The 13,997-nt window shown below is 64.0% G+C and overlaps 4 protein-coding genes across 4 annotated transcripts; all 4 read right to left on the bottom strand.

Annotated features, from left to right (window-relative positions):
* Positions 1–1,243: 1,243 nt before the first annotated feature.
* On the bottom strand, positions 1,244–2,223 carry LOC104378994 (interferon-induced transmembrane protein 5). The gene is made up of 2 exons (XM_086613750.1): positions 2,047–2,223; positions 1,244–1,462 (listed from the first exon to the last, which is right to left on the bottom strand). The coding sequence occupies exons 1-2, from the start codon at positions 2,221–2,223 to the stop codon at positions 1,244–1,246; spliced, it is 396 nt and encodes a 131-aa protein (XP_086469876.1).
* Positions 2,224–3,280: 1,057 nt separating this feature from the next.
* On the bottom strand, positions 3,281–4,307 carry LOC147528489 (dispanin subfamily A member 2b-like). Its single transcript, XM_086612839.1, has 2 exons — positions 4,122–4,307; positions 3,281–3,445 (listed from the first exon to the last, which is right to left on the bottom strand). The coding sequence occupies exons 1-2, from the start codon at positions 4,305–4,307 to the stop codon at positions 3,281–3,283; spliced, it is 351 nt and encodes a 116-aa protein (XP_086468965.1).
* Positions 4,308–5,073: 766 nt separating this feature from the next.
* On the bottom strand, positions 5,074–6,364 carry LOC147528488 (interferon-induced transmembrane protein 1-like). The gene is made up of 2 exons (XM_086612838.1): positions 6,149–6,364; positions 5,074–5,220 (listed from the first exon to the last, which is right to left on the bottom strand). The coding sequence occupies exons 1-2, from the start codon at positions 6,362–6,364 to the stop codon at positions 5,074–5,076; spliced, it is 363 nt and encodes a 120-aa protein (XP_086468964.1).
* Positions 6,365–9,890: 3,526 nt separating this feature from the next.
* On the bottom strand, positions 9,891–11,273 carry LOC147528487 (dispanin subfamily A member 2b-like). The gene is made up of 2 exons (XM_086613786.1): positions 11,043–11,273; positions 9,891–10,195 (listed from the first exon to the last, which is right to left on the bottom strand). The coding sequence occupies exons 1-2, from the start codon at positions 11,271–11,273 to the stop codon at positions 10,019–10,021; spliced, it is 408 nt and encodes a 135-aa protein (XP_086469912.1). The 3' UTR covers positions 9,891–10,018.
* Between the last annotated feature and the right edge of the window lie 2,724 nt (positions 11,274–13,997).

Below are 13,997 nucleotides of genomic sequence, written 5' to 3'. Positions count from 1 at the left end.
CAGCACCCAGCTCCTTCTCTTTTGAGTTATTTGGCATGTAACGTCCCTATCGTGTTTTAACCCCTTATCTGCCTTAACATCTCTCTCTCCAAGCAGTGGTGGAGCGAAAGCCCTGGTGGCTTGATGCTGAAGGGGCAGAGGAAGCCCCATCAGATGGCAAGTGCATCGTTTTCTGGGCTCTGAGCCGAGGAGCCCCAGGGCCAGCACAGACCTGCTGGGGGCTGCCAAAGGCATTTCCCATGTCCTGGAAAGCCCTGGGAGAAGGGGAAGGGCTGTGCTTGTGTATGCGCCCAAACGGGGGCACGATACCCCCGCCAGCTCCGCGCCCGGCACCCCTTCCCGGGGGGGTTTTGGGGGCTCCTGCACCAGCCCCTGCCAGAGCAGAGGGGGTCCGAGGGAGGGGTGAGGGCGTTCCCTGTCCCTCCCCAAGCAAACCCCAGGAATCTCGGCTGGATCCCGCGGAATTTATAAAAAGCCCTGTGGCAGCATCTGGGAACGCTTAGGGGAGGAGACGACGTGCCTCCCCCGCCTTGTAATTACGCTGCCGTCCCTCGGGCCTCGTCAAAAGTCACCCAACCCCTAATTAGCGGCAGCTCGCGGCGGTGGGGCAGCACGGACGGACCCCTCCGGCCCCTCGCCCCCCGTAACAGTCCCGTGGGCTGCACCCGGGCTGGGATAAAGCCCAGCTCTAAGCCAGGTCCCAGGTGGCACTATAAGGGATCCCCCCCCCCCCCAAAAAAAAAGGGATCTATTTAGTCCAGTTGCCGAAAAGAGCCAGCTCCAGCCCCGGGAGGGCAATAGGGGGGATCACGGAGTCTTCCTCCTCCCGGCTGCGAAGGGCACGGTCGGAGCGGAAAAGCCGCGTTTGCCTTGTCCCTTTGGCACCTGCCCGGTGCCGCACACGCACACGGAACACTCGCCACGTGTGAAACGGTTTAATGACTTTAAATAGCCATAACGGAGCCTGGCGGGTCCCACGCAGGACCGAGGGAGGTCAAAGCACCCGGGCAGCGCAGCTGGGAGCCGGGGCCGGGCGCCGCGGGGCACGGGGTGCTGGGCCAGGCAGGGGAGGGCGAGTGGGAGAAGCCGGGGGGCTGCCTCCACCTCGGCCACGCGCTTCCCGACGGCTGCAAGAGCTGGTGGCCACGGCCCTGGGTGGTGGGTGGGTTGTGCCGGACCACTGGTCCTTCTGGGGGGGCCACTGGGGATGCGAAGGAGTTCCTGGAAGCCCTTCGCCCACCAGTCACTTGTCCTCCTCGTCGCTGCCGCCGAACTGGTAGGTGAAGAAGCCGACGGACTCCTGGGCGAGCTTGGAGAGGTGGACGACGCCGGTGACGACCAGGGCGAGGAGCAGCAGCGGCAGCACCACGCTGCCCGCCGTGGCCAGCGCGTTGTAGCACCGGGCCTTGGAGCTGAAGCGCCGAGCGGCTTCCACGTCCCCGGACGCTTTCCGGTCCCGCGCCTGCAACAGCCGAGAGACGGAGCAGGGATGCGGCACCCGGGCTGCCCACCGCTGCCTCCCTGCGCCCCCCCACCAGCCCTGCCACGTTGCTCTGGCTCCCCTGCAGCCACCAAGAACGGGGCTGCCCATCCGTCCCGGGCTGCCCGCTGCTCTGCTCTCTTGCTCCCCTCGGGCTCTGCTTTCTTTGCCCCCGGCGTTTTCCCTCCTGCTTCTTTCAGAGCCTTGCCAGCTCCAGCCCGTGCCTGTGCCCCCATCTTTCCACCCTGGTCCAGCCCAGCTGGAGCTGCTCCGGGGCCGGGAGCATCGCGGCTCCTCGGCACCTCCCAGGAAGCAGCAGTCGGTGCTCCGGCACGGGGGGGAGGCTGTGGTTACCTAAGGGGTCTCGCAGCCTCGTTAACAGGTGCAGGAAAAGTGGGGGGGGCTTCACCAGCCAGCCTCTTGGGTGTGTTGGGCTCTCATCCCCCACCGCAGCTATTTCGGATGCTCAGCATCTCCTCGGGAAGCCCATCCCTTGGCATCAGCACGGGGAGGGCTCCCAGGTGACCCCAAACATTCCACCTCCCATCCCTGCTCGGTGCCCGTACCTTGACGGAGAAGGCGAGTGCCACGAAGCCCAGGCAGCAGAAGTTCATGTAGATGGTGTTGAAGATGGACCAGACGAGGTGGTCGCGGGGTGGCGGGGAGGCGAGGACGGCGGGAGACGGCTCCCGCTTGCGGGACGGGGCGGGTAGGTAGTCCTCCCGCGGGTATGAGGTGTCCATGGCCACGGAGAGGGGCACCCCGCAGCTCCCTGGCTCCACCAGCCTGACTGGGACAGCGAGGCAGGGCAGCCCCTTTATATGGTCCCCGTCCGCGGCACGGCCTTGTCTCCTCTATATATAAACCCGAGAAATTACAGCCCTTCTTGGGCTGCGGTTGTCAGACACGCTCGGCTGCCAGCTGGGAGAAACAAACGTGGTTTTGCGAGCCCTTTTTATGCCCAGCCTTCCTCCCGCGATGAGGAGCACCGATGGCTCCAGCGTGACCGAGGGAAGAGACCAAGTGCTTGAGGATAGAGCTGCGGGATGACTTTGGAACCGAGTGACCGTCACCCTGCGGAGCCGACACGCGACAAACCCTCCATCTGATGGCACCTAGACCTTCAGCCCAGTCCCGCTGGGTGGTCTTGGCTGGGAAGACTCTTCGTTGGCAGCGTGTCGGGGCTGCCAGATGCGTTAAATGGGAACGTAACGCCAAAACACGGAAGAGCTACTTCTACGGGGTGCCCTGAGCGGGAGGAGATGGGGCTGTGTGGCAGGACGGGGTGCGTATGGCCAGAAAAACACGGGAGATTTTTGTCTTTCCTTCTTTTGCCGTGCCGAAGCGTTTATCTGGGGTCTGGGCTCTGCCCCGCGGTGGGGATGGAGGCAGAGGGATGCGGAGCCGGCAGCGTGACGAGGTGGCTGCCCTGAAGATGCACAAGGACCCTCTTCTCCTTCCCGGCGGCGAACAAGGCGACAGGCGAGGGGGCTCGGCAGGACAAGCTTTATTTGCAGCCGCCGTGACCTACGCACGCGTCACGGCTCCCGGGAAGCTCAGCAGCTCCCTGCCCACATGCACGAGCAGAGAACACAGGAAAGCTGTCCCCCGCGTCCCAGCCTGGCCCACCCGGCCCCATCCGTGCGGCGGCTGTGCTGGGACCCCCCGGACTGCGGGTAGCGGGGACACAGGGCTCCGCTGCCTTTCTGCCCGCGCCATGCGTCCAAAGCCAGGACGTTTCGGAAGGAGAAGGAGCGGAGGGGAGCAGGAGCAGCATCTCCCAGGGCAGCAGCGAGCAGGTCAGTAGCCATGCCTCTGTGCGATGATGATGAATGTGACGACGATGGCGATGGTGGCAACCACAGTGAGGACCAGCAGCACAGAGCAGATGATGTTCAGCACCTTAGCACGGGCACCGTGCCGCTGGGCACTCTCCAGGTCCCCCAGCACCTTGCAGTCACGTGCCTGTGGGGCAAGTGGGGGGCTCAGTGGGGTGGGGACCTGGTTGGGGGCCCGGCCTGGTCCAGGGATGGCTGTAAGCAGGTGCTGGGACCTCAGGGACGCATTGCCCAGGGCAGGGGGTGAAGCCACCAGGCACTGCTGGCTCCCCCTGCCCACAGTCCTGGCTCTCGGGGTGGGCAGGCTCAGGAGGGGACTGAATCAGAGGGGTCTTAGGGCAGGGTGGCATCAGGGGAGTCTGGGATGGGGGAGACTGGATCTGGGGGTCCTGGGTTGGGTCGGGGAGGACTGGATCTGGGGGTCCTGGATCGGGAGAGGAGGCTGGGGCTAGCTAGGGCAGGGGGGACATCGTGGGGTTCCAGGGCGGCGTCAGAGAGGGCTGGGTCGCGGGGAACAGGATCGGGGGGTGGTCCTGGGGTGCGGGAAAGGTCCGTGTCGGACTGGATCAGGGGGTCCCAGGGAGTGGGGTTCCCTAGCCAGGAAAGGGTCCGGGTCAGAGGGAACCGGATTGGGGAGGGGGGTCTCAGCGCAGCAGTGGCGTCGGAGGGAGCTGGGGCGGGGGGTTTCAGGCGGGGGGTCCCGGGAGGAGCTGGCCGGGGGATGCCGGGCTGGCTCGGGGGTCCCAGGCCGGCGCGGCTGGCGGAGCGCGGGTGGCGACCCCTGCCCCGTGCCCCCCCCTCACCTTGATGGAGAAGACGAGCGCGGGGAAGCAGAGGCCGCCCAGCCCGGCCAGCCAGCAGCCCAGCAGCACGTTGAAGAGGGACCAGAGCACGAAGTCCGGGGGTTGCTCGGCGGGGCGGGCGGCGGGGGTCGCCCCGCGCCCGGGGGGCTGCAGCGGGATGTCCACCTCGGGCTGCCGCGGCTTCATGGCGAGGGCGCGTCGCGGGCACGGAGCGCTGGGGAAGTGAAACCGAGCGCTCGGCAACAACCGAGCGCTCGGGAACGGCCGAGCTCCGCACCGCCCCCCGCCCACGACCCCCGCCCCCCCGCGACCGGACCGCCCCTTCCCACGCTGGGGGGGCACCCCGGGGCTCAGCCGCCTCCTCGGTGGGTGCCGCTGCCAGCCGTGCCCCCAGCCCGAGCCGGCGGGGCGGCTCTGGGGACTCGGAGGGGACTTCGGGGAACTTTGGAGACCCAAAAACCAAATTTCCCCCTTGGCAGTGGGCGGGGGGGGGGGGTCCGAGATGGGGCAGGGACGAGTGTGGGCTTGGAGGGCCGTTTCAGGGTGCTGAACTGTACCAGCACCGACGTGGCACCCCCTTTCCGAGCCCCTTTCCCACCCCTCAGGCTCGCTCAGCAGGGGTAGGCAGGGTAGGGGTGTCTGGGGGGAACGGTGCCTCCCAGACCCCAAAAGCACGACATTCCCAAGGAGGAGGGTGGAGAAGGAGCTTTATTAGCTGTGAGCCCACCCAAGGCGTTGGTGCTGCTGACGAGGGTCATCACACTCGGGGTGCAGCAGGAGGGTGCCCGAGTTCACCCCCATGCCTGGTGGGAGCGAGGAGAAAAGTCCCGCAGGAGCCGCACGTGGGAGAGTGGGTTTCGGATGAGCAGGGTGGAGGGGATGGAAGAACGAGGCCTCAGTGCCGCTGCCCCTCGGTGAGACGGGGTCAGGGGTATCTACTGGCCCCCGAAGCTCATCTGCTGAAGAGCACGATGGCCAGCACGATACAGATGATGATGGTCACGGTGCCCAGGCAGAGTGCCGCGATGTTCAGGCACTTGGCCGTACTCGCATAGCTGCCCGCAGCTGCCATGTCGTGGGCGATTTTCCTATCTCTGGCCTGTAGATCAGGAGAGAGAGATGGGTAGTGAAAGAGCATGAGCTGGAGGTGGCGGCAGCAGTGATGGTGGTGGTGATGGTGGTGGAGATGGTGGTGGTGGGCTGAGGGTACATCCTGGTCCTCCTCTCCTTCGAACAGCTGGCCTCACCGCAGCCTGGCACTGGGATCCGCCAGGCTCTGCCGCACCCCCAAGAAACCCACCCTGACGCAGTGGAAACGGAGCTGGTGGAAGCCTGAAAGCACTTTCTTAATGGCTTATTAAAAGCCATTCCGCTTGGCTGCACGCTCCCGGTCCTCTTGAGGGGCTGGGGCAGCGGCGCAGGAGCGGGAGAGCCAGGCAGAAGAGGGGGGTTCCGCTCGGGAGTGCCCATATGGCACTTGCCACCGTGCCAGTGGATGCTGACACGCGCTTCTCTATGGTTATCAGGGCACTAATTCAAAATTATTCACTTCCAAGGTAATAAAGGAAGAGCGCACAGGGAGCAGCCGTCTCTTATCTTGGGTAGGGGCGAAGCTCACGGTGGTATCGGGAGCGTGGCAGGAGGGAGCTGGCAGCCACCTGCCCACCTTGTCCCCGCAGCGGGAGACGCCTCAGGGCTCGCTTGAGAGCGGGACCCACTGCACTGCCCGGGTCCCCCTCGCCCAAAGCGCCCCAGGAGGACGGGTGGCCCTCGAACGGTGGCTTTGCCGCGGACGTCGGGTACGGAGCGGCACGGTGGAGCTGGATGTGGCAGGAGGGAGCGGGGGGGTGTAAGGATGGGGAGCAAGGTGGGGACGGGGCGGTTTGGGACAAGCTGGGTCAGGGTGGGGCAAGCTGGGGCAGGGCAAGATGAGGTGGGACAAGACAGGGCAGGAAGAGATGGGACGAGGCAGCCCTGGCACGGGGGCAGGCAGGGGGGCAGTGGGCTGGGGGTGACTTTCCCCTCACCTTAACGGAGAAGACGAGCGCGATGAAGCCCAGGCAGAAGACATTGCAGAACATGGAGTTGAAGTAGGACCAGAGCACAAAGTCCCGGGGGCTGGAGCTGGGCTCCGGCGGGACGAAGGAGGTGACGGTGGGGCCGAAGGCGGTGGCCGGGCCACCTGCCCCGTTCTTGCCGTAGGGCTGCATGTTGATGCTGACGGATGAGGGCAAGTTCTCCATGGCAGCCTGGCGCCGGTGAGGACTGGGGGCACCGGCACCTGGGCCAGATATAGGCGAGAGAAAGGGTTTGCCGGGGTGGGGCTCGCAGGGCAGCGGGGCGGGGGCACCGGCTCTCATGCAATGGGCACCGGGGCAGGCTGGGGGCAGAGCCGCAGCTGCGGGCATGGCGCGGGGGGCAGGTGGAGGGAGACATGATTTCTGCCCTGGGCAGGGCTGGGCAGAGCTGCGCCTTTGAGGTTGCTCGGTCGTCGTGGGGACACTTGTCACAGGGGGACATGCCACTGGTGGGGGCAGCCCCCAGCCCCCTGAAACCCCCTCCCCAGTTGGCAGCCACTGCCGAGGGCTCGATCCCCGTCCACAGGGGCTAAAGCCAGCAGCGGTGGGTCACCCACCCATCGGCTTCCGAGGATTTTCTCCTCCCTTTTTTTTCGGCACTGGTGACGAGGTCTTATGGCTGCCATGAGGTCTGGCGGCTGCCGGAAAAAAGGTTGGAGAAAAGGAAAGAGGAAATCTTAGAGATAAAAACCCTCTGAACCAGGAAACCACTGAGGCACAGGGCTCCAAACGACGTGGGGTGTGGCAGCACCGGCATCCCTCCTGCGTGGTGGCCGGCTCTGAGACAGCGAAACCTGGCCCCGATGTTTTTTGGAGAAACGGGTTTTTCCCCGCTCCGGCAGAGCGGAGGGTTTGCGTCAGGAGCAGAGCGAAGGCATTCGTTTTCCGGCCATCCTGTTAATCTGGGCGTGGATCTGAGATCCTGACATCACTTGTCGCAAACCCACAGGACATCAAACATCATTTTCCACAGCTGCTTCCTGGGTGGCACAGCGCTGGTGGGGATGGGCAAGGGGACAGATGGAGGGGGGCGAGGGCTCAGTGGGGATCTCCGAGGGGTGTACCCGATGTATGATGCTGCCGGAAAACCTGCTTGTGGGAGCCCAGAGGGGATTTCCCTATTTTGGGGTGCTGGGGTCCCTCCATGGGACACCACCCACTTCCCCAGCTTACGTGGAGGCAAAGGGACCCGTGGGGTCAGGCTGCTGACTGGGGGCAACCGGCAACCGCCAGGACCGAGCGCAGTGGGTTCATTCCCTGTCCATCATTTCCGAGCGCACGTTTAGGGACCCCATTTCCTGGAATGCCCCAGCACAAGTGGGATCGCAGCCGGTGCCTCACCAGCCCGAGCCTGGCGCCAACCGCCCACCCAAACACCCACTTCCCCACCTGCCTTTCCGGCTGTTTTATTTGCCCTCGCAGCTGAGATGCGGGAAAGTGGAGACAAAGTCCAACCCGCACTGGCGCTGCCGCTGCCCGGCCCCTCTCCCACCCGTGCCCTCCGTCTCCGGGGCCGCTCCGAGCAGGGCTGGGCAGAGTTAAGGGGACGTGGTGGGCGATGGCTTTCGTGGCGAGTGGGAGGGTGCAGGAAAGCGAAACGCCGGGGTGGCAGGTGGCTTTGGCATGCCCCGAGCGGGGGGTCTGCGAGGCGAAGGCGGGACCCCAGGGTCCGTGGGAGGCTCGTGCGGCGAGTTGGGAGTGGCTCACTGGGTGCCACGGCTCGCCGAGGGCCAGCGTGGATCTGGTTTCTGGCAGCGTGGCCTGTTCAAGGGCTCGGTGGCCACATGCCAACAGCCTGAAGCGATCAGTGTAAGAGCACAAACTGTCCGTTCCCATCCATGGAACGTGCCCCGGGATGGGGGTGTTTACCCTATGAAAAGGACTTTGCTCTCCTGGCTTTCAAAGCCCCCCTTCCCTGTGCCTGCTGTCCCTCCTGGCACCCACCAGGACCCGGTGCCAAGGGGCATGTCCATGCTGAAAAATCCCAGTTGATCTTTGGGGGGGCACAGGAGGGGGTCGGGGTGGTGCAGAGGGTGAGGGGCTGCTTCTCCCCCTCCCACTCCATCCTGCTTCCGACAGGGATGTTGGCCTGGGACCTCCCCAGTGGGTTTCTGGCTGCAGAGCATCCCCGAGACACTGTGCCCTGGCATTTTTGATCCATGTTGGCTGATGGAGGAGGGGGAAGCACTCCTGAGGGCACACGGTGGGCGACCAACATCAACCCCCTGCCTAGGGCAGCGATGTGCCGGGAGGGATTTGGCTGGAACATTGCTGTATCCTGCTCCTGCCGGGGTCACGCAGAAAGCGGCAAGAGGAAGGAGCGACCCGGCGTGCCCCGCCGGCGTGTCGCCAAGCCCTCACCTAATGGGCCACGGCTGTCGCCAGCGCCGCGACGGGGCAGCGAGAGCCTGGAAGGTGCACGGCGACGTGTCCGGGCAGGGGGTTGCTGCCCTTTCTAAGAAACTTCATGACCCCCTCGCTGGATGGGGCCGTTCGATCCGATTTCCTGCTGGGGGGCATGCGGGAAGGCAGGGAGCCCGGCGGGCAGCGAGCCGCCCCGTTTGCAACCAGGAATGCGGGCGTGTTTGCGCTTACGGGAAGGAGCGGAGGAATAAATGATTCACCAGGAGGTTGGTGCCAGCGATTCTGCAACAAATAACTGTTGTGTTCTGCGGGCGGGATTTCTGACATCTTAGGAGCACAGCTTCTTGGCGGGAGCTGGATGTTCTTGGGGAGAGAAAAAAGAAATAAAAAAGGCTTTTTTTCTCACCCCCGCGGGGCCCCGGCCCCGAGGACCTGAGCCTGCCGAGGGCGAGGAGCGTGGGCGAAAGGGGAAGTGGTGCCAACCGCACGCTTGGAGCTCTGCCACGTGGGCTTCAGCCAGGATTTTTCGCGGGGTCTTGCCCGGGTCACTTGGGACACCGCCGGAGCCGGGCAGCCGAGCGAGGATTGCTGCCCGCTTCCCAGGCAGCCCTGACCCGGAGATGGTTCGGGATGGAGCCACACAGCCCACGGCTGCCTCTTCCCCCGGGCAGCCTCTCCCGGCCCCTGCTGCCCCGCACACAGTTGTGCTCCTGCTCACCGTCCTCAAGCCCTTTGCACAGCCCCCCGTCCCACAATCAAGCTCGGGCTCAGCTCCGCTTCCTCCTACCCCCCTGCTGGGGTTGGTGAGGATGAGGGTGCTCCTGGTGCCACCCCGGCAAAGAGGAGGTGCTCCCCGCGTCCTTGGGGTGAGCCCGAGCACTTTGCTTCCTGTATGGATGCCTCTTCCCCACGAGTACCCGGGTGCACCGAGCCCGGAGCATCCCTGAGCATCATCTCCGTGACTCCTTGAGCATCATCTCCGTGACACTCCGTGCCAAGGGACTATTTCGCCCCAGGTGCATCCCGAGGGCTCAGACCAGCTGAACCTGAACCACCTCCTGCTAAACGAAACCAAGCCAGGGCAAAAATGAAAGAAACTTTTATTTGAACCGTTTTTCTTTTCCAAACGAGATGCTTCTCTTTAAGTGTTATTCTCAGAGGCACTTGAGGCTGCAAGGCGAGAGCGAAGCGGCGAGCAGAAAAGCACACTCCTTCCCTTTGCTACGGTCACTTTTTGGGTGCCCAGGTGCTGCCAGAGGAGGGGCTGTCTCCAGGCACTTCCAGGGTGGGCATCAGAGAGGGCTCCGCAGGGGCTTTGAGCAGCGAGGAAAGCAGGGCAGGACCCCGGCAGGCTCTGGGGGCCACACGGAGGACATTCCCCCCTGCTCCGAGGGGCGACGGGGGCTCCTGACAGGCGTCGGGGGGGAATGCTCTGCCTGCGGAGCGAGGGAAGGGCTAAGTGGGGCCGAGGTAGTGGAGGTTCATGATGCTGACGGTGCCGGTCACCGCCAGGATGATGATGAGGGCGACGAGGAGGACGCTGAGCACACAGGCGGTGATGTTGAGGTGCCTGGCGGTGGAGCCGTAGCTGAGCGCTCCGCTGTAGTCACCCAGGAGTTTGCGGTCCCTGGACTGGGAGAGGCAGAGGGGAGAGTCAGTGGCGGGGGGGAGCTGGTGGAGGGGGATGCCCTGGGAGGCCCCAGGCTCCAGCCGGGTGGGAGAGGTGCCAGAGGGGCCGTGCCATGGCTGAGCTCCCCCCCCGTAACCCCAGCAGTGCCCTGGGGTGCCAGCTGCCCCCAAACCCTGCCTTCTCCAGAGCTTCCAGCCAGGGCCAGGGGTCTGCAGGGGTTCATGGGGCCGGGGGTTCTGTGAGACTCATCAGCCACCCTGGGGCTTGGGGCCTCTGTGGGGCTCTGTGGGGCCCATGGGGCACCCCGGGGTGAGGGCTCTGTGGGCTCCACGCAGGCTCTATAGGGTCCATGGGGCACCCCGGGGTGGGGGCTCTGTGGGGCTCATGAGTCTCCCTGGGGCTGGGGGCTCTGTGGGCAACACGCAGGCTCTATAGGGTCCATGGGGCACCCCGGGGTGGGGGCTCTGTGGGGCTCATGAGTCTCCCTGGGGCTGGGGGCTCTGTGGGCTCCACGTGGGCTCCATGGGGTCCATGGGGCACCCCGGGGTGGGGGCTCTGTGGGCTCCACGCGGGCTCTATAGGGTCCATGGGGCACCCCGGAGTGGGGGCTCTGTGGGCTCCACGTGAACTCCCCAACTTTGGGGGCTCTATAGGGTCCATGGGGCACCCCGGAGTGGGGGCTCTGTGGGCTCCACGTGAACTCCCCAACTTTGGGGGCTCTATAGCGTCCACGGTCTCCATGGGGTCGGGGCTCAGCGGGGTCCCCGCAGCCGCCCCCACACCCTTCCTCGCCCAGGGGCCGCTCGGGGTCCCCTCTCCCTCCCGCTGCCCCCCGTGGGCTCCCCCCACCTTGACGGAGAAGACGAGCGCCAGGAAGCCGAGGCAGCAGACGTTGGCGTACAGCGCCGTGCACAGCGACCAGACCAGGTGGTCGCGGGGCGGGGGCGGCGGCCCCAGGGACACCACGGTGCTCCGCGGCAGCCCCTCCGGCTCCAGCCCCTCCATGTCCCCCCGCTCCGCGTCCTGCCCCTCGCCCAGCGGCTTGTAGGGCGGCAGCACCGGGCGCAGCGGCCGCTCCATCGCGGCGGGCTCGGGGGCTGCGGCGGGCGGCGCGGGGGGGGCGGGGGGGGGGGGCGGCGCCGGGGAGAAGCGGTGGCCCCGGCGGAGGTTTCGATTCCCCGAGACCGAGGATGGGGCGGGTCGGGGCCGCCCCGTCCGGACACCCCTTCCCGGGGAGGAGAGGCCCCCCGCGGTCTTTCCCGCCCGCCCGTCCCCTCCTTTGTTCTCCTCCTTCCTCGTCTCCTTCTTTGCCCTTTTTTTTTCTTACCCTCGTCCTCTTCTTTGTCCTCTTTTTCTTTGTTCCCTTCTTTGCCCCCCTTTTTCCCCCTTCTTTCTTTACCCTGTTCTTCCCCCTTCTTTTCTCGCCCCCTTCATTGGCTTCATTGCCCCCTTCTTTCCTTCTCCCCTTCTTTACGCCCTTTTTCTCTGCCCCCTTATTTCCTTGTCCGCTTCTTTATGCCCTTTTTCTCTGCCCCCTTCTTTCCTTGTCCCCTTCTTTCCCCCCTTTTTCACCCCTTCTTTCCCTGCCCCCTTCTGTCCTTGTCCCCTTCTTTCCCCCCTTTTTCACCCCTTCTTTCCCTGCCCCCTTCTTTCCTTGTCCCCCTTTTTACCCACTTTTTCACTCCCTTCTTTCCCTGTCCCTTTTTTTGTCCCCTTCTCTGTCCCCTCCTGGGCTGGCCAGCTGGGATCAGCCGCAAGTGTTTTGGGGTGCTTGGTGAAGAACCCCTAAATGAGGTCCCACCCACACGGCACCGGGGACCCCCCTTCCCTCCCCGCTCTTGGCCCCAGCTCCCTGCTGCCAGCAGTTGGGATTTTCGGTGCGTGTGAGCGATGTGGCTTCGTGGCTCCTGAAGTTTCTGTCTCCATGGAGGGGGAAGGCTTTTGGCAGGAGCAGCCCTGGCCGGGATTAGCGTCCCTTTCCCGGCCCTTTGGCGGGGATCACCGCTCCATTACTTTTTTGGCGGGACTTTCTTCCCGGAGCCCTCCTCCAGGTAGGGCCAAGCGCATGGCTGGCACGGCAAGGCGGGATGTCATGCGAAGGGCTGGGGCCCATGCTGGACTGGGAAATCCCCAAAATTCTGCTGCTGGGGGGACAGTGGCTTCGGGCAGCACCAGCACGGGCTACCGCTGGCTGCGAGCGCGTTCCCGCCCGGCTTGTCCCCTCTGAGGCTGCCCAAGCAGCCAGGAACAAACCTGGCTCTTGCCAAGAGACCCAAGCTGGGCGCTGATTCCGTCCCCCACAAACGGAGGGTGAGGCCAGAAGGTGCTGCTTGTTGGGGACATCGTTTGGGACCCCGAAAAGCCCCGTGCCAGCGCAAGGGCACCATACCCTTGTGAAAACTCCCCTCCCTAACTCTGACACCAACCAGTCTCTATAGTGTGAGAGCATATTTACCTTGTTAATACATCTTCATTCACACCGTACACTGAAATAGGAGGAGGTAATAAAATTTTTACTGGCACCTCTGGTGTTGTTCATGCTTAAATTAAGCAAACTAAGTGACAGCTGGGCCCTGGAAAGAAGGATGTTGCTTCTCAGAAGCTTCAAGCTGTCCATGAAAGATAAGGATACCCTAGGATGGCCAAGACATCACCAGCATCCTCTGACGCGTTTCCGCAGCCCTCCCAGCAGCGTCTGACGTCATAGATGTGCAAGGCTCCAGCAAGACTGACTCCGGGGACGTCTGGATCAACAGGCAAGCAGCAAAAATGCTGCAAAACTCGAGTTGCTTTGCAAAGTTGGGCTGTGGTAGCGTGAGTGACAGTGATGGGTCAAGTCCTCTTGCACGTGAACGATGGAAGGGTGCAAGAGCGCTCCGTAAGGCACATTCAGGGTGCCCCAGTGGGGCTGGGACACCCCTTGAGCATGAACATCTGCTGCTGCAGTTCCGTACTTTGTGACCAAGCCTCTCTCCTCGGTCAGCATAGGCCAGTCACGAATTTTTTGGGACATCCCACCAGTGGGATGGGGTGGGAAGAGGCTGAACTTTGGTCCCCTGGCCAAGGGCTGCGCAAACAGCCGGGCCCTGACCCACAGCCTCCCGATCCCTTTGCTGGGGAGGTGCAAAAAATGGGGGGATGAACGGCTTAATTTCCCTGGACACACATCCTCCATGTCCATTGGGAGAGCCTGTGCAGAGATCCTCTTCATCCCGACCTCTTCCTCCTCCTGCTCCTGGCTGGGGCAGCCCTGCAAGCTCCTGGCCGCCCCAGCCCGCTATGGGGCTCGGTGGGGTTCGCTTCCTAACAAGGACCAAGCTTCCCACTCTGCTGCTTTTTCCGCCTGTTTGTCTAAATTGGTCTTAATTACGAGCTAATTAACCTTCCATATCCGTAAGGAAGTTGAGCGCAGGGAACTGCAGACTGGAGCACTGGTGCCCTCTAGTTTTCCCAGCTGCGAATGTCGTTTTTTTTTCTTTATTAACCGATTTCTTGCCAGTTTTCGTACCAGCCCCGAGCTACAGCGAGGAGGAGCTGCTGCCTCAACTTGTGGAGTGGGAAAGGAGGAAAGAAAAATGGAAAAAAATCCGGTGTTTTCGTCACCGCGCTGCAGAGCGGCAAAAACCAGCCTGTGCATCAATGAAGTGAGTTGTGGCTGGTCTCAGCCGGGCCGAGCACCCACGGCCCCGGGGGCGCAACCCCCGGGAGCGGCACGGTCCGTACGACCGAGACCTCGCTGCCGGCGTAATTAAGCCTCATTGTTAATTACCGATGGGCTTTGCCCAGGGTGAGCTACAGCAGAAG

Source organism: Tauraco erythrolophus, chromosome 6, assembly GCF_009769465.1.
Source record: "Tauraco erythrolophus isolate bTauEry1 chromosome 6, bTauEry1.pri, whole genome shotgun sequence".
NCBI classification, from domain to species: domain Eukaryota; kingdom Metazoa; phylum Chordata; class Aves; order Musophagiformes; family Musophagidae; genus Tauraco; species Tauraco erythrolophus.
This window is presented reverse-complemented; position numbering and strand designations above follow the sequence as displayed.